This window comes from Nicotiana tomentosiformis, chromosome 10 (genome assembly GCF_000390325.3).
Source record: "Nicotiana tomentosiformis chromosome 10, ASM39032v3, whole genome shotgun sequence".
NCBI lineage: Eukaryota > Viridiplantae > Streptophyta > Magnoliopsida > Solanales > Solanaceae > Nicotiana > Nicotiana tomentosiformis.
This window is the reverse complement of record NC_090821.1, coordinates 21,365,168-21,386,946: the sequence shown is the minus strand read 5'-3', so window position 1 is coordinate 21,386,946 and position 21,779 is coordinate 21,365,168. Positions and strand designations below refer to the sequence as shown.

Below are 21,779 nucleotides of genomic sequence, written 5' to 3'. Positions count from 1 at the left end.
TTCTCCAACACCTTATTAACATGGGTAAATCCTTCCACTCATTAGATATTCGACCGAGATACCATTGTTGAGAAAGGAAACCCTAGAACTCGAATTCAAGATGAGTGAACTTCGAAAAGGTAATGCTTCTGCTCCATAATCATTTATAACTATGAATTGATGAGTTTTGTTGGGAGAATAGTAAATGGGTTTGATAAAGAGAACCATACGAACTATGCTAGGGTTTTGGATTGTTGAATTATGATTGTTGTAAAAATTTGGGTGATGAGAAATGGTGTTAATTACATCTATTTGTGATTGTAGAATCACCTAGAAGTAGTAGAATGAGAACTTGGTGAAGAAAAGACCAATTACTTAGGGATATGAGGCTTTCCACCCACAAGGTGTTTGATAAAATTCCTAAGTTACTAAAATAGGAGAATTAGTGCTAATATTGGTTCCTCTTGATATATATATTGACGTAGATTATGGTTGAGCGAGGCGACGAATATCGTGATACTCTTAAGAAAGGGCCAGAGCTAAGGTATGTGAGGCTAACTCTCTACGTTTGGGAATGTTTATGATTCTCCCTACGTCTCATTCTTATGACTATTACAAGATTCCTCAGAAAGTAATTATGCCTCAGTTCCATGAATAGTTGTAGAACTTCTATTCTCTAGATGAAATGGTTTCATACTTCATTCAATATCCCACGAGTCTCAGTTATGACAGATCATTTTATTATGAATACATATTCCAGTCGAGTCCTATTCAACATTTCAGTATCATGTAACCCAGTGGGGTTCAACATTTCAGTATCATGTAACCCAGTGGGGTTCAACATTTCAGTATCATATATTGCAGTGTGATTCTTAGTTCCTTATTTTAAATCCTGAATGTTGAACACATGTATTTGGGCTTGAGGCCGTAGTTCATGCTTTATGCATATTTATGCCTGAGGGCGTAGTTCATGCTTTATGCATATTTGGGCCTGAGGCTGTAGTTATGTATACGTATACTTGGGCCCGAGGCCGTAGCTTGTGCACATATATATTGGGCCCGAGGCCGTAGTTTATCAGATAAACATGTTGTTCATCATTCAGAAGAGGGAGTATTCATTTCCTTACTTCCTAGTTTAGTTATCAGTTTATTAGTTATCAATTCTTAGTTATCTGTTTAGTTCTCAGTTATCAGTTATTAGTTCAGTTTCAGTTTCAGTATTTACAGTTCTTTCTTTCAGTTATTTTACATACCAGTACAATTCAAATATACTGACGTCTTTTTTCGCCCGGGAGCTGCATCTCGCAATGCAGGTAATGATTTACAGGTTGACGAATTTGCTTGCTAGGACATCTCGTATTAGCTATTGGTGATCCCAGTCTTTTGGGGCATTATCCCTTCTTTTTTTCAGTCTTCAGTCTTTATAGTATTTCAGTTAGTAAGGTATGTCAGGGACCTTGTCCCGGTAAACAGTTAGCATTTCAGTATTGTTAGAGGCTTCGTAGACTATAGTTCAGTCAGTCAAATGTTAGCAGACTTTTATATGTTAGACTTGTCAGCTACTCATTTACACTTGCAGACTTTTCAGTAATTTCCGCATCTATGATATTTCAATCAGACTCTTTAGTAGATCATCATGTTATATATTTATATCTAGCCTATAGTTATACCACATGTTGATCCAGCCATACAGTTGGTTCGCTTGGTAACATGCAGTCAGGCACCGAGTGCCATGTTATGCCCAGTCCATGGTTTGGGGCATGACATTTCCCTTGTAGGACTGAGGTTGTTGCATTATAGGTATTTTCCCAGTCTGTCATAGAGATGCATCAGTTTTATTTGATCCGAGTACTATGTGTTCGTATGTGTCATCCTACTTTGCTTTATATTTGTTTACGTCTCGTGATTCTCTAGATATTCCTATTTATGTGTCTACACTCGTTGGGGATTCTATTGTGGTAGACCGTGTCTATTGTTCTTATTTGGTCTCTATTGGGGGATACGAGACTAGAGTTGATCCTCTTTTGCTTAATATGGTGGATTTTTATGTGATTTTTGGTATGGATTGGTTATCTCCATGCCACGCTATTCTTGAATATAACGCTAAGACCATGAAGTTGGCCATGCCGGGGTTGGACTTGAGAGGTTCCTCGAGTCATATTCCTACTAGGGTGTCTTTTCTGAAGGATCAATGGATGGTTGAGAAGAAGTGCTTGGCGTACTTAGCCTTTGTTAGAGATGTGAGTGGTGATACTCCCACAGTTGATTCAGTCCCTGTGGTGAGGGACTTTTTAGATATTTTCCTTACGAACCTACCGGGCATGCCACCCGATAGGGACATTGATTTTGGTATCGATTTGGCACCGGGAACTCAACCCATATCTATTCCACCATATAGCATGACTATAGAAAAGTTGAAGGAATTGAAGGACCAATTGTAGGAATTGCTAGATAAAGGTTTCATCAGGCCGAGTATGTCACCTTGGATGCTCCGATTCTATTTATGAAGAAGAAAGACGGTTCCATGAGAATGTGCATTGACTACATGCAATTGAACAAGGTTACAATCAAGAACAAGTATCCACTGCCACGTATTGATGATTTATTTGATCATCTTCAGGGTATTAGGGTATTCTCGAAGGTTGACTTGAGATTGGGGTACCATCAGTTAAAGATCAGGGTTTCAGACATTCTTAAGATGGGCTTCAGGACCCGTTATGGGCATTATGAGTTCTTGGTGATGTCTTTTGGGCTGACCAATGCCCCAGAAACTTTCATGCATTTGATGAACAATATATTTCAGCCTTATCTAGATTCCTTCATTATTGTATTCATTGATGACATATTGGTGTATTCCCGTAGTAGGAAGGAGCATGGGCAGCACTTGAGGATTGTGTTCCATACTTTGAGGTTGAAGAAGCTATATGCTAAGCTTTCCAAGTGCGAATTTTAGTTAGATTCAGTGGCATTCTTGGGCCACGTGGTGTCAAGTGAGGGTTTAAGATGGATCCAAAGAAGATTGAGGCAGTTCAGAGTTGGCCGAAACCTTCTAACGCTATAGAGATACGGATTTTCCTAGGGCTGGCTGGGTATTATTGTCACTTTATGGAGGGGTTTTATCTATAGCGGCCCCATTGACTAGATTGACATAAAAGGGTGCTTCGTTCAGATGGTCTGATGAGTATGAGGAGAACTTTCAGAAGCTCAAGGCAACCCGTACTACAACTCCAGTATTTATTTTGCCTTCAGGTTCGTTCATATACGGTTTATTGTGATGCTTCGTATGTTGGAATTAGGTGTGTGTTGATGCAGGATGGTAGGGTGATTGCCTACGCGTAGCGCCCGTTGAAGCCTCATGAAAAGAACTATCCAGTGCATGATTTGGACATGAAGGCTATTGTCCATACACTTAATATTCGTAGGCACTACTTATATGGCATGTCTTGTGAAGTGTATACAGTTCACCATAGTCTTCAACATCTATTCAAGAAAAATGATTTGAACTTGAGGCAGCAAAGGTGGTTGGAGATATTTAAGGACTATGATATCATAATTCTTTATCATCTAGAGAAGGCCAATCTAGTGGCCGTCGCCTTGAGTAGCAAGGTACAGAGTATGGGAAGTATTTCTTTCAATGCAGCTGGGGAGAGGCCATTAGCTATGGATGTTCAGGCTTTGGCCAACAGGTTCATGAAGTTGGATATCTCGAAGCCTAGCAGAGTCCTTGCTTGTGTAGTATCACAGTCGTCTTTGTTTGAGCGGATCAAGGCTCATAATATGAAGACCCCATTTGCTTGTGCTTAAGGACACGGTACAACGAGGTAGTGCCAAGGAGGTGTCTATTGGAGATGATAGTGTATTGCGGTTTTAGGGCCGGATTTGTTTTCCTCACGTGGATGGGTTGAGAGAGTTGATCCTTGAGGGGGCTTATAGTTCGTGGTATTCTTTTCATCCGAGTGCTGCAAAGATGTACCGTAATTTGAAGCAACATTATTGGTGGGTGAGGATGAAGAAGGACACCGTGGAGCATGTTGCATGGTGTTTGAACTGTGAGCAGGTTAAGTATGAGCACCAAAGATCGGGTGGCTTGCTTCAGAGGATAGATATACCAGAGTGAAAGTGGGAGCACATCACTATGGACTTTGTTGTAGGTTTTCCACAGACATTGAAGATATTTGACGCTGTTTGGGTCATTGTGGATAGACTGACCAAGTCTACGCATTTCATTCCAGTCATGACTTCCTACACTTTGGAGCAGTTGGTTAAGAGATACATCAGGGAGATTGTCCGCTTGCATGGTGTGCATGTGTCCATTATCTCGGATCGAGGCACTCAGTTTACATCATATTTTAGGAGAGCCATGCAGCGTGAGTTGGGCACGTAGGTTGAGCTGAGTACTACATTTCACCCACAGACGAACAGACAGTCCGAGCGAACTATTCAGATCTTAGAGGATATGTTGAGAGCCTACATCATTGATTTTGGAGGCTAGTAGAATCAGTTTCTACTGGTAGCAGAGTTCGCCTACAACAACATATACCAATTGAGTATCCGGTTGGATCCATATAAGACACTATATGGGAGGCGATATTGTTCTCCGATTGGTCTCTTTGAGCCTGGGGAGGCTAGGTTATTGGGCACTAATCCAATTCGTGATGCTTTAGAGAATGTGAAATTGATTCAGGCACGACTTTGTACAATGCAGTCCGTGAAGAAGAGCTATGCTGACAAAAAGGTTCGCGATGTAGCTTTTATGGAGGGTGAGAGGGTCCTTCTCAAAGTTTTGCCTGAGAAGGGTGTGATGGGGTTTGGAAAGAAGGGCAAGTTGAGCCCTCAATATAATTGTCCAATCGAGGTCTTGGAGAGAGTTGGTGAGGTGGTGTACAGACTTGCTCTGCCACCTAGATTTTTGGGAGTCCATCTGGTGTTCCATGTTTCCATGATTCCGAAGTACTATAAGGATCTATCACATGTGTTGGATTTCAGATCGGTGCAGTTGGATAAGTATTTGACTTATGTTGAGGAACCGGTGGACATTTTGGATATGTAGGTTTAGAAACTGAGGTCGAAGGATATTGCATCGGTGAAGGTTTAGTGGAGAGGTCAACTTGTCAAGGAGGTGACCTGGGATACCGATCATGATATTCAGAGAAAATATCCTCATCTTTTTGATATCCCAGGTATGATTCTAAACTCTTTCGAGGACGAACGTTTGTTTAAGATGGGAAGAATATAACAACCTAAACAGTCATTTTATGTATTTGAGCCCCATTTCCCCATTTGATGCTCCCTATATGTGTATTTGTTGTTATATGACTTTCGGGGATAGGTGGGTTGGCTTTGAGAAGGTTTTGGAGTGAATTGGAACACTTAGTTCCAAGGTTGGAAGCTTAAGTTGTAAGAGTTGACCGAGGTTTGACTTTTATGTAAACGACTCTGGAATGGTATTTTGATTGTTCCAATAGGTTCATATGGTGATTTTGGACTTGGAAATATGTCCGGATTTGGATTTGGAGGTTCATAGGTTGATTTGGTTCTTTTTGGCGAAAGTTGGAAATTTGAAGGTTTAAAGTCTATAGGTTTGACCAGGAGTTGATAATTGAGGTTATTGGGTTGGGATTGTTGTTTCATAAGTTAGAATAGGTTCGTTATCTCATTTGGGACTTGTGTGCAAAATTTGGGGTTACTTAGAGTTGATTAGACGTGGTTCGACATGAGTTTTGAAAGTTAAACGTTAATTAGCTTATTAAGCTTGAATGGAGGTGCGATTTGTAGTTTTGATATTACTTTGTGTGATTTGAGACCTCTAGTAGATCCGTGTTATGTTTTGGGACTGGTTGGTATGATTTGACGGGGTCCGGAGAGGCTATGGAGTGTTTTGAATGGATTTCGGATAATTTTGGTGAAGTTAGGAACTGGTGAAATTGCCGATGTCTGGTTTTCTTCGCAATCGCAGAGTAGGTCTCCTGACCGCGAAGACTATTTTGAGGCAGCTTCATTTTTCTCTTTGCATTCGTGATGGGAGTGTTGCGTTCGCAGAGCTTGGTGGGTAGTGTCCTTCGCATTTACTACTTGGTCATCGCATTCGCGTAGAAGGAATGCCAGATGGTGTCGTCGGGCATTTGGCCTTCGTATTTGCGGGTGGGAGACCGCGTTTGCATAGGCCAGTGAATGTTGTGCATCATGTTCGCTGGTGCCAGACTGCATTCACAAAGTGTAATTTTTTGCCAGTGACGGGTTGTGCTTCGCGAACGCGGGGCTTGGGCCGCGTTCGCGGCGGACCTTTAAGTTGTAAATCTTGGGACTTCGAGCTCTTTTTATCATATTTTGAGATTGGGAGCTCGGATTTGGGAAATATTTGAGGTGTGTTTTCACCCACTGGGATTGGGTAAGTGTTCGTTACTCGAATTTGATTATTTTTCATGATTCCATCCTTGAATTTGGCATTTGATTACTGAATCTAAATGAGAAAATTTGGGGATTTTGGCAAAAAGTTTCTAAAATGAAAAATAGAGATTTGAACCCGGATTCAGAGCTGGATTAGGATGAAACTTGTATATTTGGACTCATGTTCGAATGGGTGATCAAGATTTGTGAATTATGTTGGGTTCCGAGAGGCAAGCCCGGGTTTGACTTTTTGATATATGATAAAGATTGGAGCTTTATTATTAGAATTAATTTCTATAGCCGTGTTTGATGTTATTGAGTTGTTTTTGGCTAGATTTGACCCGTTTGTAGGCCAATTCGAGAGGCAATGGCTTTTTTGAGTATTGATTTGGCTTGTTTGAGGTAAGCATCTTGCCTAATCTAGTGTGAGGGATTACCCTTTAGGATTTGGCCTTAAATATTTATTCGTGTTATATGAAAAGCGACGTGTACATGAGATAACGAGCGTGTACACATGTGTTATGTGTGATTATGACCGTGTTAGACCTTAGGCTATTAATATGCCTTGATAGGATGAAATGTTTTATATGATATATGCTTAATCACTCCGTGATACATGAACTTGATTATTACAATTTGATCTAGCCGTTGTCACGCTTTATATGTTGACCGCTCATCCACATTTATTTATTTCCATGTCCTTGTGCACTTTCTTGTCAAAATTATGAGAGTATGTCTTTGATAATTATTTGACTTATTGTGTTGTGGTGATTATGGCACATGTGGATATGTTTGGCGGAGTGTTTGGGTATTGGCATAAGTTTTTTGCCGTGCAATTGTGGTTGATATTGTTATTGTGTTAGGACGGAGCAATGCAGGTGGATATTGTTATTATGTCAGGACAGAGTGATAAGGGTGGTTATTTCTAATGTGTCAGGTACAGAGCGATACAGGTGGATATTGTTATTGTATCAGGGTGGAGCGATAAGGGTGGATATTTCTATTGTGTCAGGTGCGTAGCGATACAGGTGGATATTGCTAAAGTGACAAAGATGTGGATACAGGGTGTTATGTGGTTGTGTTTCTATTTTGATGACTTGCTATCAAAATCGAACCTTTACTTACGTCGAGTTGTTATCACATGTTGTGAAGAGATTGTTGATATTGTTTTCCGATATATATTCCATTGTTAATTATTGATATATGGTACATGTTATTTGACTAGTGATTCTCACATAGCTTGAACCCCGTCACTGTTGCACCTTATTTTACACTAGTCAAAATAAGATTCAAGTTGTGGTTTCTCTGTTGTTGATGAAAGAGAGTCGCCATCTAATATTTAAAGGTATACTAGGGTACCTATTTGATTACTAAGTTACATTTTTTACTGGTCTGCTAACCGGTGAGATTATGGATAAGGGTTCTTATTCTTCTAAGGGGAAGGTGTTAGGCACCCCTTAAAATCTACCTGAGGTAGCTCCATAGGACTTAGGCTAATTTTAAGGGATCAATTATTTATACTATGCTTCATTACCATTAAAATAACGACTTGCTATATATATATATATATATATATATATATATATATATATATATATATATATATAAGGGAGGGTATATAAAAGGGATGCAAGACTTAAGAGGGATGTGAAATTATAAAAAAGAGTCTATAGATAGGTTAAAAGAGTTCTGAAAGTAGTCCATATTTTATAAGGCTAGTAAAAAGAGGTTAAGTTATGAAAACAGTTAACTTAGGGAATAGATGTTGATATAACTCTAAAAGATATTTGTAAGAAAGTGAACCTAAATATACCTTGATTCTAAAATCTGAAGAGGAACGGTCTTTGAAAATCCATTTGGGCATTAGTATTTCACCTTTTTTATGAAAATTTGATTTTACCTCTTGTTAGTAAAACCGGTGATTCTTTTCTTATTTTTCTTGCTGAAAACGGGGCTGCTGTTGTTGACGAAATTCTGGGCTTCAAAAGTCTCTAAGAAAAGGCAAGTGAGTAATGAGATTATAATGATGCGGGCAGATTAGAATTAGCGAAATGAGGATTAATTACTGACTAATTCCTTTTAAGTCCTATATTATCTAAAGCGTGCCTATGTTTCATGTGATATTAAAGCATTAAGATAAAATACGTGATCTAATATATGAGTGTTAAATGCATGGTAACAAAATACGATAAAACAACAAGGCGGTAGGTGAAAGTAATGAAGCAGTAAACTAGAGTGAGGAAGCAATAAATAATAACAAAGGAAATGAGGGAAAAAGGACTGGACTCTGGTGGTTGAGCCCCAAAAAGGTAGGCCCAGCAATAGAGAAATACGGCTACAACTGACTGGACTCTCTAGCAAAATGCGACAAGGCTGGGACTTGGGCGTAAGTTCCTTAGGAACTCAGCAGGCCCAAATGATGTACATGCCCAAAAATAGAGAAAAGTCATTAGACACACACTCCATATGCTAAACATATTCAAACATGTATGAAATGTATATAAACAGAATGATTGGAACAAGAAATTATCAATATTCAAAATACTATGGGAAATTATACTAATGCGGTAGTTATACACGACAAATAATTTACATTGAAAACCTTTTATTGTCATTAAAATGTAAACCCCTAAAGAATCAAATGTGTAAATGAATTAAGGAGTTTAACTCAAGGTCGATGTCCCCTTTGAATCCCCCGACACTTCAAAGTTCCCAAGGGACTCAAGGCCCATGGCAATGCTTATGCCGAGGTGGGCAGCCCAACCTAGAGTTAAACTCCACTCCCAAATAACTTAACCACTAACAACATATTTTCCTTATAGGTTTAAATGCAAATGAGGCCCTTTAAATATAAACTAAATGCTATAGCATTACTCACCAGAACAATATACTTTCCCTCCTAATAGAATAACATAAGAGGACACAGACAACCTTTGATACCAAATAAAAGAATACATATCAAGTGAATTTAAAGGCCTGACTTTAGAACACACACAGGAGAGGAGCAGAAACATCACAAGCATACTGTTAAAGATTTGAACATTAGATAAGAGCACACTCAAAGGGAAGGCAAGCTATACAAGGTTCATATATGCAACAACACAAAGATACATATGCTCCTGTCCCTGGCAAACCAACTTTTTGAGTTCATTTTCTTCAATTTTTGAGTTCTTGGAGTGCAAGTAAGGCGTTTTTGGAGGAGATAAACACCCAAATCTTGAGGGTAAGTAATTTTATCTTTGTTTTTATTATATATTTTGTTTTTTCATGGATTATTACACCTAAATTAAGGATTTGAAGAGAAAAATTAGGGGTTTTTTTCTAAATTTTTCTAAAGTGAATAGTTGAGTTTTGAACATCGAATGGGAGTCGAATTTGAGTGAAATTAATACGGTTGGACTCGTAATTGAATGGGTTATAAGATATTGTGAGCTTTGTCGGGTTTCAAGTTGCGGGCCCAGGTTTTAACTTTTGGTTGACTTTGAGTAAATGCGTAAAGACTCGACCTTTATCATTTGGAATTGTTTCCTTAGGCATTATTTCATGTTTTTGAGTTATATTTGCTAGATTCGAGCCGTCCGCAGGTTATTTCACACGATAGGGTCATTTTAGAGTATTAATTTAGCTTCTTTAAGGTAAGTATCGTACCTAACTTTGTGTTAGGGAATTACCCATTAGGATTTGAGTGTTTGTGCTATTTGTGCTATATGAAAGTCGTGTATGCGAGGTGACGAGTGCGTACTCGGGCTTATATGTGGAAATTGACCGGTTTAGACTCTTGGGCTTCTTTCATGTATTTATTTGAAATTGTTAGCACATGTTATATCTTTTATTTGTCATGTTTACTCTCACATGCTTGATTTGAAGTTGTTGTTACATGTCATATCCTTTACTTGTCAAGTTTACTCTTTTATGCCTTATTTGGAGTTGTTACCTCTTTTATTTTAATGTGACCTCCTTTATTTTTGAGTTACTCTTAATTGAAATTGCTGTTACATGATTCCTTTCGTTGTTGAGTTATTCTCAGCATTTAGACGTAGTTCCTAGTTCATGCCAACTCTTTTGTTAGCTTATTTCACACACTAGAATTTGGAAGTTTGCCATTTCATGGAAATACCTTCATTATTGAGTTTCTTCTTAAGCAATTAATTGGAGTTGAAGTTATAAAAAGTCATTAATCTATTTTAATTGAAGTTGTGTTTAAAGGGAGTGTAGATCATTGTTGTGTTACTTTCTCGTTGATTTTGTTGATATTGAGATTCTATACACATTGTGTTTGAGCCGTAGGCTATGTGATATGGTGATATTTGTATCGTTATTTTGGAAAGGTTGTGGCCTATGGGTACTTGTGGTACGAGTTGATATATCATGTTCTTGTGATATGGATTGGTTGTTGTTATACAGAGCATAAGCGTGGCATCTCAGTGTTGTTGATTGTGCGGAGTGATATGGGTGGCTATTGTATTATTGTCCGATCGGAGCGATAAGGGTGGCTATTATGCAGAGTGATACGGGTGTATATCAGAGTAATACGAGTGGCTAATGATATTTCTAGGGCAGAGTGATATGGGTGGCTATCAGAGAGATAAGGGTGGCAATGTTAGGGATGATGTGTGAAGGCCTGGGGCATTACGTTGATGATATTCGTGTGATGGTATGATTTTCCTTGTGTATGTTATACACCTTACGTGACTTGTTGTGTTGCTTCAATGAGATACTCGATGTCTTTGACATTACTTATTGACGTGGACTATAATAGTATACTCGCACAAGCATACACCGTAGCATACATCTTTTACTGGTTTAGGAGTATGAAACTTGACATTTATTGATCATGCCCATGTATTCTTGTATTATCTACTTTCATGATGCTGATTGTGAGCTTGTGATCATGCCGGGCGGATTGAGATATTGGCACGTGAGTTATCCGTGCAGTGGTGATTAGAAATGTGGGCACAAGGTGCCGTGAGCATATGATTATGGTTTGAGACTCATGACTTGTGATTATGAGATAAGGTATCTCAGAGTAATTTGTTGTGAGACTTGTGTTAAAACGGCTTGATTAGTTGATTGCCATTTGTTCCCTTATATGTTCTCGCTGGTACTTTAACGACATTCTTATTACTTTACTATTTATATCATATGTTGATTCTTGTTTCCATTTACTAATTACTTCTTTCATTATTAGCTTTATACTTTTATACTGCACAAGTTATTTTGACTAGTAGGTGTCCTGACTTGTACCTCGCCAGTACTCCACCGAGGTTAGTCTTCATACTTACTGGGTACCAACTGTGGTGTACTCATACTACACTTCTGCACATTTTTGTGTGCAGATTCATGTATTGGTGATATCGGACTCAGGTGGAGTTAGCTTATCGGTCCCGAGGATTCAACGCAGAGCTGCTTGGTCGTCGCAGTCCCTTGGAGTCCTTACCTTTTATTGTACTGTTAGCTTGATATCCGAATAGTATTGTATTTCAATTTTTGAGATCTTTCCATGTATTCAGCTAGAGTTCGTGACTCTGTATTACCTAGTCTTTGGAGGTTGTAGTGATTATTTCTCCGTAGGCTTATTTCACATTTATGTCAGTATTTATATAAATCTCTAATTTAAAATATCATGGTTAAATTGGCTTAATTGCTGTAAGTAATCGGATTACTTAGTCTTAAAGACTAGGTGCCATTACGACGCCTAAGGTCAGATTTAAGGTCGTGACAACTTGGTATCAGAGCTCTAGATTCATAGGTTCTATGAGTAACGAGCAATATTAGTAGAGTCTTGCGGATTGGTACGGAGACGTCTGTACTTATCTTCGAGAGGCTACAAAACTATTAAGAAAATTCCACTTCTTTCATTCCTGTCATGCGGATTTGTTGATTTCAAAGTTTGAGCCTTTATATCTCTATTCTCTCACAAATGGTGAGGACACGCACTACCGGATCAGCTGAGCAGATACTCTCTCCCCTGCTAGAGCCACGAGAGTCGGGGGCCGAGATAGAGGAAGAGGAGAGGCACATGCCGCAACTAGAGGACCTGCCAGAGCAGCAATTGAGGAGCTGCCAGTAGCTCTGGTTGGGGGACAAGCACCGGAGGTGCTTGTTTTTACCCGCGGACTTCAGGAGATATTATCGCAGTTCCTCAGCATTTTTGGTACATTGGCTCAAGCGGGATTGATCTCTGTTGCACCAGCTACTTCATAGATTGGGGAGGAGTTCAGACTCCCACTGCCCATACTTCAGAGTAGCAGGCTCATGTTGGTCATACTCTGGGCGTGGTGCCGGTATAGCCTGTTATTCCGATTCGGCCTGAGGTCAGGCCATGAGCATCAGAGGAGGAGCAGAAGAGGCTTGAGAGGTTCAAGAGGTATGGTCCACCTACTTTCAGTGGCACAGCTACCGACGATGCACATGGTTTTCTAGAGATGTGTCACCGTATTCTCTGCACCATGGGTATTGTGGAGGTGAGCGGAGTTGGTTTTACTATATTTCAGCTGTTGGGAGCAGCGTAGCAGTGGTGACAGGTTTATAAGGAGGGTAGGCCAACTGATGCAACACCACTTACTTGGACTCAGTTTTTAGAGATGTTTTTGAGGGAGTTTGTTCAAAGTATGACATCAGGTTCAGTGAGTTATCCCGTCATGCACCTACTTTGGTTCCTACAATCAGAGAGTGAGTCCGCAAATTTATCGAGGGGCTCAGTTATGATCTTAGATTCAGCATGGCTTGGGAGTTAGAAACTAATAATCCATTTCAACAAGTTGTGGAGATTGCCAAAAGGTTAAAGCGTATTCGGGGTGAGGAGAGGGAGGATAAGGAGGCCAAGAGGTCTCGAGGTTCTGGAGGATTCAGTGGATTCTACTCTTCAGCTATGACCCATCACGGTGGAGGCTCAGGAAGTCGGCTAGTCCAGTATGCTCTTCAGACTACTCGTGGTGCTCTAGTTAGTCAGGGACCTCAAGGCAATCATATGAGCCAGTCATATTTTAGTGCACCACCTACACGGTGTTCCTACTACGGTTATTCCAGTTACCCGGCATAGACTCAATCCCAACAGCCACGCCCGTAGAAGGGTTGTTGTGAGTATGGCAATACTACACACATAATGAGAGATTGTCCCAGACCCGGGAGAGGTGGATTCCATCAGAGCACTCAGGCTATGGTCCCTATTCCGGTTGCTACTCCACCTGCACAACCAGCTGGGTGTGGAGGACAAGCTGGTAGAGGACACCCTAGAGGGGGAGGCCCGACCCGTTGATATGCTTTCCATGGTAGGGCTGAGGCCGCTGTACTAGATGGTGTCACTACTGGTATAGTTTCAGTTTGTCATACTGGAGCATAACTCTTATTTTTATTCGATTTTGCTTATCGGAGTGAGTCCTCCTATCTTGCTTCATATATGGGTGAGTTTAGTGATTCTTGTACTTTGCTTATGTGTTTATCCCTGTTGGAAGATTCTATAGTGGTAGCCCGTGTCTATCGTTTTGTTCTGTTCACCATTGAGAGTCATGAGACTAGAATGAATTTTCTATTACTCATTATGGTAGGTTTTGATGTGACTTCTGATTCACAATGCCCAAACAACAATTTGCTCTTCGCGAACGCGACACAAAGTCCACGATCACGTTGCACACCCCTATGGCAAAAAACTAGCAACTAAAAATGGCCTAGAAATGGTCCAAAACCACTCTGAAACTCACCCGAACCCCTTGGAACCCCGACCGAACATATCAACATGTCCCAAAACATATTACGGACGTACTCGAGGCCTCAAATCACACATAATAACATCAAAATCATGAATCGTCGATCAAGATCAATATCTTAAGTATCTAAACTTCAAACTTCAAACCAAGCGTCCAATTCAAGCCTAACCAATCCGGAATGAATCCAAATTTTGCATACAAGTTCCAAATGACATATCAAACCTATTCCAACTCTCAGAATAAACATCCGAACCCGATAACCTCGAAGCCAACTCCTAGTCAAACTTATGAACATTCCAACCTTCAAATTTTCAACTTTCGCCAAAATGCATCGAATCAACCTATGAACTTCCAAATCAAAATCCAGACATACACCTAAGTTCAAAATAACCATATTAAGCTATTGGAATCATCAAAGCACCATTTCGGAGTCGTCTACATAAAATTCAAACTCCGGTCAACTCTTACCGCTTAAGCTTCTAAAACAAGAATCATCCTTCCAAGTCAATCTCGAATCATCCGAAAACCGAACCCGACCACAAACGCAAGTCATAATACATAATACAAAGCTACTCTAGACCTTAAGCCACCGAACGGGATGCTAATTCTCAAAATGACCGGTTGGGTCGTTACATTCTCCGCCTCTTAGACAAACGTGTCCTTGAACGTGCCAAGAACCGGTCCGTAGCCATGAAATCACTGAATGAACTCGCCATACATACACTCGAGGGTGATCCCACGACACCCCAATCCATATAAGCCCGACAACACCCTCTCAACTGAAGATTATTCCTTCCATCCACACCTATAAGCCTTAGAACCAAATTTTTCACCATCCGATCATTTCCCAAAGACCTGATTCCCCCATAAACACATTGTATCAACCTCAATTAGCTTTCACAGCTCATGCATACACCCACAAGGTATGACCACCCGACGTAATACGTCGCCTATATACTCGTAACAATAGCTCTGACAGCTATAAATTTCCATTATAAAACCCGGTACCGGTAAATAGCCTCATATCAGCTAGAACCTTGTTCCAAACCTTCAAAATGTTGACAACGATGCAAGAAACATGAAGATCTCATCACCACTCACCCAAATCAACAAGTCACACCCAACTACACCTGGGCATATACCTCGCAAGCTAAACCTGATAAGCAGAACGCGAATATGACTGAATATGCAAAGAGAAACACATGAGAGAACTATCAAACAAGTCCGACAGGGACAACTCCCTATCAGTACCATATCACGATTCCATTCCATAAGGGAGAATCAAAACATATGAACTAATCACAAGGATCTCATCCTAATATAACTTTATCGCGGCACGTAGCCCGGTTCAAACATATCAAACCACACGAAAATGCGAGGATCCCATCCTCAGCTCTGAATCACAAGTAGAATATACATCATACCAACCAAAACCTTCCACTAACTCAATTCCGCGAAAAGAAAGCACAGCACGTAACAAACTTCCCATACCAGTACAACTAAATCACAAATCATAACCAAACCATGCCAGTACAACTAATTGTTATAAGTAATCGGCTTGCCTAGTCTTAGAGACTAGGTGCCACACGACGCCTAAGGCAGGATTTTGGGTCGTGACAGGGATCGATTGTGGTGTACTCAAACTACACTTCTACATATTTTTGTGCAAATGCAGGCGTTGGAGGCAGCGAACCTAGGTAGTGAGAGCTTACATTAACCGCGAGGATTCAAGGTAGGGGTTCAAGACTGTCAGAGTCTCTTGGAGTCCCGTCCTTACATATACTATCATTTTCATATCCGAGAATATTATATTTTTAGACATCCTTATGTATTTAGTTAGAGCTCATGACTCTATACTACCTAGTTTTGGGAAGTTGTACTGTGTTTTGGCTATTCCTGGACTTATGTTATCATTACTTCAGCTGTTATTTTAAATTCTGTCTTATTATATCATTTTTTGTTGATTTAACAATGTTAGAAATTGGTTTACCTAGTCTTAGAGATTAGGTACCATCACGACCCTTATGGTGGGATGAGGTCATGACAGAAGGTTTGGAGAGTTTATAGGTCTGACTAAAGGATGACTTTGATGATATTGATTATTGTTCGGGACTTGGAATAGGTTTGTATATTGGTTTGGAACTTGAGTGCGATGTTTGGTTAGAATATGGAATGTTTAGGCATGATTCAGAAGTGTTTGGCGAAGTTGGAAGGTTTGGAAGTTAATAGATGGATTTTAGTCTTCGATTCGTAGATTTGATGTTATTCGTTATGGTTCAGGTCTTTGGATAAGTTTGGAATATGTTTTTTGACTTATTAGTATTGTTAGATGGGGTCGTGAAGGATCTAGTGTGTTTCAAATTGGTTTTTGACCATTGGGAATGGTTTAGGCAGTTCTAGTTATGGTGCAACGCACCTGCAGAAGTATGGGTGCATGTGTGAGGTTGCAGGTGCGACTGGTCAGTCACATCTGCAAAGTTGAGGCCTTCTGGTAGGTTTTCCGCTTCTACAGAGAGGGGGGCCACAGGCGCACCTATGACGTTTGGTAGGCCTGGAAGAGGTGCACACCTGCGGGATTGGCCACACCTCTGGAGTCGCAAAAGCGACGCATAGGCCGCAAATGCGGAAGGTTGGTAACTTTAGCGAGGCTCGTATATGCCAGCGTGGTACCGCAGAAGCAGTGTCAATGCGACCCATGTTGACATTCAATTTTGACCTTCCGTATTTAAAAATTAACTCATGCAGGCTTCCTAGACATTAATGATAAAATATAGCATTTTTTCACATTTTTAACATTAATGTAATTTATTGATAATTATCCATGTTTTTATAAAATATATGAATATTGAAATTAGATAATACATCATTTTTGGTGCATTTTATTAAATTTCACAATAATTTATTGATAATTATCCTATTTTCAAATATTAAAATTTTCGATCAATTTATTGTCCTTTAAACATAAAATAAAAATTACTACAATATTGTTGTAGTCATTGGCATTTTGAAATAAACACTACAAGCCATAAGTTCTAGTTAAATTATTATCTTTTAATTTATAACACAGTTTATTAAGCACATGGAAGCTGGACGAATTTATTCTTTAAACGTGGACCTAAATCTAGTCAAATCCTCCGTGTCCTATCAACTTTATCAAAACAATTAGCTAGAGTCGTTATCTTCTAGTTAAAAGGAGGAAAAGGGAGTAGTAATTTTATTAATTTTTTGTTCATAAAGGGGTTGGATAAAAGGAGAAAAAGTAAGGGAGGGACCTATTATTTTTTTCACGACCCAAATTCCCACCAAGTCGTGATTGCACTTAATCCAACCCGCTAGGTAAGCCAACAATACAAGTTACAGCTATAATGAGAAGTCAATAACTTTAATAATAAAGACTGTAAGAAATTTTTTAAACAAAACTATCCCAACGAATGGAAGTACAAGTCGCGAGCCATTATGATATAAATTTATAAGGCTGGTATGAAGAATATATACAACATATATTTGAATTATACATAAACAAAATGAAGTCCTAAACTACCATGAACAAGAGGTAGCTTGAACCAGGAATGCCGGTACGTCTCCAATGCAGGGCTTCGTCTTCCTCAGCTACCCAGCTCCTGAATTTGCACGCAAGGTGCAGAAGTATAGTATGAATACAAACGACCCCATGTAATCAATAAGTATCTTGACTAACCTCAGTGAAGTAGTGGCGATATTTTTAAGTCAAATATACCCACTTAATATAACATGTGCAATTCATAAGCAAGAAAATAACAAGGAGGAAGACAATTAATAATGAATGATTGAATAAAATAAATACTGAGAATGTTCCACAAACATAACAACCTAACCTCTCCACTAAATCAAGTATGCGAGGAAGGAACAATATATGAACCAATATGAGCAATAACTGCAACCCGTATAATAAAAAGGGTATGTGCAAGACATCAAATCAAATGGTACGACAACACCTTTCGTGCATTTATCTCATCCTTACCCAGCATATGTATGTATGTCAAATCAAATGGCACGACAACAACCTTAGTGCATTTATCTCTCTTCTCACCAGTAACATATATAACAACACTAAAGCATGTAGAAGACATATAGCTAACAGTAATAATAAGCTAGAAGGCATAGATATAACAACAACAAACAAGGCAGTAGACGCTAACATAATAATAACATGCAAGATAGAATGCATGTGGATAATAGTAACAAACAAGGTAGAGGCATGTAGATGAAAATAACAAGTAAGAGAGAAGGTAACAACAATGAGCCAAGGAAGAAAGCGTATATATGACAACACAAAATAGAAGGCATAGATGGAGTAATAGCAAATGTGGTAGAAGACATAGACGTAACAACAACAAACAAAGATAAAAGCATAGGTGCAACAATAACAACACCTGAAAAAAAGCATAAATGTATACGTGAGGGAACGATAGCACAATATAATGCATGTCTCTCGTCCTCACTTGCACAAAAATACCCTTTATGCCATGAACTCTCATCCTCACTTGCACGGAAATACCCTTAGTGCCAATATCATGTTGCTCTTCTTAACCAAGTACGGAAAAACCCTTCGTGCAAAAATAATAATAATATCAAGAAGCACGGAAACACCCTTCGTGTATAAATTGCTCTTCCTCACAAGCACGGAAATACTCTTCGTGCAATACACTCTTCCTTACCAAGCATATATATATATATATATATATATATATATATATATATATATATATATATATATATATATATATATATATATATATATATATATAACAGTACCAAGCAAGGTAGGAAGCATAAATAATATCAAGAAGAGTGATTAAGCATAATACTCCATGCAAGAGATAAACATAACTTTTGCACCAATAGGCGAGCCAATATTTCAAGAATCACAGTATTCAAGTATCTCAACAAAACTTAAACATGATCTGTAGCATAAATATGAAATCCAAGTATCTCAAGAATAACGAATATGGATATGTGTTTATGGTATATGTATTCCTACGACCGAATTTAGTACATCAACAATCTCAAAAATAGTCCATATTTTTCAATTAAGTTGTAATAAGCAAAAAAAACATGGTCTCTAGCATGGATATTTGTACTCATGTTATCATAGAAATCAAGTAAGACATAAGTCAAGAAAATCACAAAGTTCAATAAGGCATAAGAAAACATATAATATACCTCGAGCGTGGATAACCCTAGAACATGCATATGCGCTCGTCACCTAGCATATGCATCAACCACGCATGTAGCAAATAATATCATCTATTAGGAAAAGTTCACTCAATAAAGCTAGGAAAGATACTTACCCCACCGCGTTTCTTCGATATCACCTTTAACCGGTTCGAATCTTGCCAATCACCCATCAAGGAAGTCAACCAATGCCATAGGAAGTAATCCCAATCATAAAGAATTTTTCAAAAGTCATAAAAAGTCAACTCCATGCCCGCGTGCCCGAAACTCATAACCAACATCAAAATCTAATGACCCATAACTTATTGATTCCAAATATATGATTAGATCCAAAAATCGATTCCAAATAGGTACTCAAATCCTCAAAATACACTTTCTTAAATTGTAGTCAAAAACCCCAAATTTAACATTAAAATTTTACGTTTTTGGTGTAGAAATCCATGTAGATTCTTGAAGCATAATCACAAACAGCTAGAAATCACTTACCCTCTTGCCTTGTATAATATCCCCATGAACAATTGCTCCTCACCAAGTCTAGGGTTCAAAATATGAAAGAATGAGCTAAAATCCCGAAATTCCAACTCTTAACCCAGCTGCAAATGTCACATTTACGATAAAATATTCGCAATTGCGGACGTTCGCAATTGCGACCACATATTCACAATTGTGACAAGAAGTTCACAAATGCAAAGTTCGCAAATGCAACAAAAAGTTCGCAATTGCGAAGTATCAGCACCAGAAATCCAAAACTCCACCAAAAAGATCCGAAATCACCTCATTCGGAACCTCCCGAACATAAACCATATATGCATTTCAATCATAAAACACGCTATGAACCTGCTCGCGCCCTCAGAACACTGAAATAAGTTGTCTTGACCCGATGTTGATCATGGTTAAACTCTAAATCCTTAACTTAACTAGTCTCTCAACCAATAATCCAAAATATACCCAAGCCCCACGGGACCCGTCTAAATATATCAACAAGTCCAAATACATTATCTAAACTTATCCAAAGACTCAAAACATCATCAATAACACCTAGAATAAAATATCAAACTCATCATGCAATCTTCAAATTAAGGAACTTTAAATATTCACAACCAAGCGTCTGATTCATACTAAATCAAATTGGAATGAAACCAAAATTTGCACACAAGTCACAAATAACAAACCGTACCTATTCCAAGTCTCGGAATAACAGTTCGAATCTGATAACTTCAAAGTCAACTCGTGGTCAAAGTTGTTAAATTTTTAAAGATCCAAATTGCAAATTTTCGACAATAAGAGCAAAATCGTCCTTGGAACCTCAAAATCGGAATCTAGACATACATCTAAGTCAAAGTGACCGTACAAACCTATTTGAACCATCAAAACACAAATCCAAGGTCATTTACTATAAAGTCAAACCTTGGTCAACTCTTCCAACTTAAAGCTTCCAAATTGAGAATTACTCTTCTGAATCAATCCCGAACTTCTTGAAAATCAAAACCAACCATTCACAAAAGTCGTAATACATAATATAAAGCTATTCTTGATCTCAAACCACCAAATAGAATGCCAAAACTCAAAACGATCGGTCAGGTCATTACATATTTTGGGCAATTATTTGTCTTCCAAGACAAATGGGTTCTATCAAATATCCATAAGGCATTATAAATAAGTTTGGTACCGGGAATCGTTGAGATTAATAAAATACTAGAGTAGAGATTGAATTACTAGAATAGGGATTGGATTACCTTCGTCAAGATTGGATTATCTTAGTAGAGATTGAATCACCTTTGCAGTGGTTGAATTATTCACACAAAAGTCTTCCTACAAGAGGGGTGCTGGAAGTTCACAAAAGGCGTCCTTCGCTCCAAGTAGGCCGTCATCAGTGAACTCGGAAAACTTTTGCACTCCTAATGCAACAACTACTAAAGCAATCTTTCTCAACTAATAAAATATTCTTTTAACCTTCTAGAATAATCTTTCTTAACTACTAGAACATTCTTCTTCAACTACTAAAGTATTTTGAGACTCTACATTCAAATATAAACCAGTCATATCCCCATATTTTGGAGGAAGAAACTATAAGAGACTTAGCTAGAGAAGACATTTTATTATACAAGAATTTTTACAAGAGAACAAGGTTGGAAATAAAATGATCTCCAACTATTACAAACACTCCTATTTATATGAGATGAAAAGCTAGTACATGTACTATCCTTATTTAATTACATAATACAAGTGGCATAAAAAAAGTACAACAAACATAAAAGTCTTACAATGTAAGACACTTATTCGGCAAAGGGCCAAATATACCCCTGTACTTTCGAAAATAGTCTAAAAATACCCCTCGTTATACTATTGGGCTATATATACCCTTCCCGTCATTCTTTGGAACAAATATACCTTATTTTTGATGGAGTACCACGTGTCAGCACCAGATGAAAACGACCCATTTCATTTTTTTACCCGATCCATTTTAAAAAACCCACCACCCGACCCGTTTTA

The 21,779-nt window shown here is 38.7% G+C and overlaps 1 protein-coding gene across 1 annotated transcript; it reads left to right on the top strand.

The window, feature by feature from the left end:
* Positions 1-3,946: 3,946 nt before the first annotated feature.
* Positions 3,947-5,029, top strand: LOC138899857 (uncharacterized). Its single transcript, XM_070186554.1, has 3 exons — positions 3,947-4,028; positions 4,131-4,277; positions 4,497-5,029. The coding sequence occupies exons 1-3, from the start codon at positions 3,947-3,949 to the stop codon at positions 5,027-5,029; spliced, it is 762 nt and encodes a 253-aa protein (XP_070042655.1).
* Positions 5,030-21,779: the final 16,750 nt, after the last annotated feature.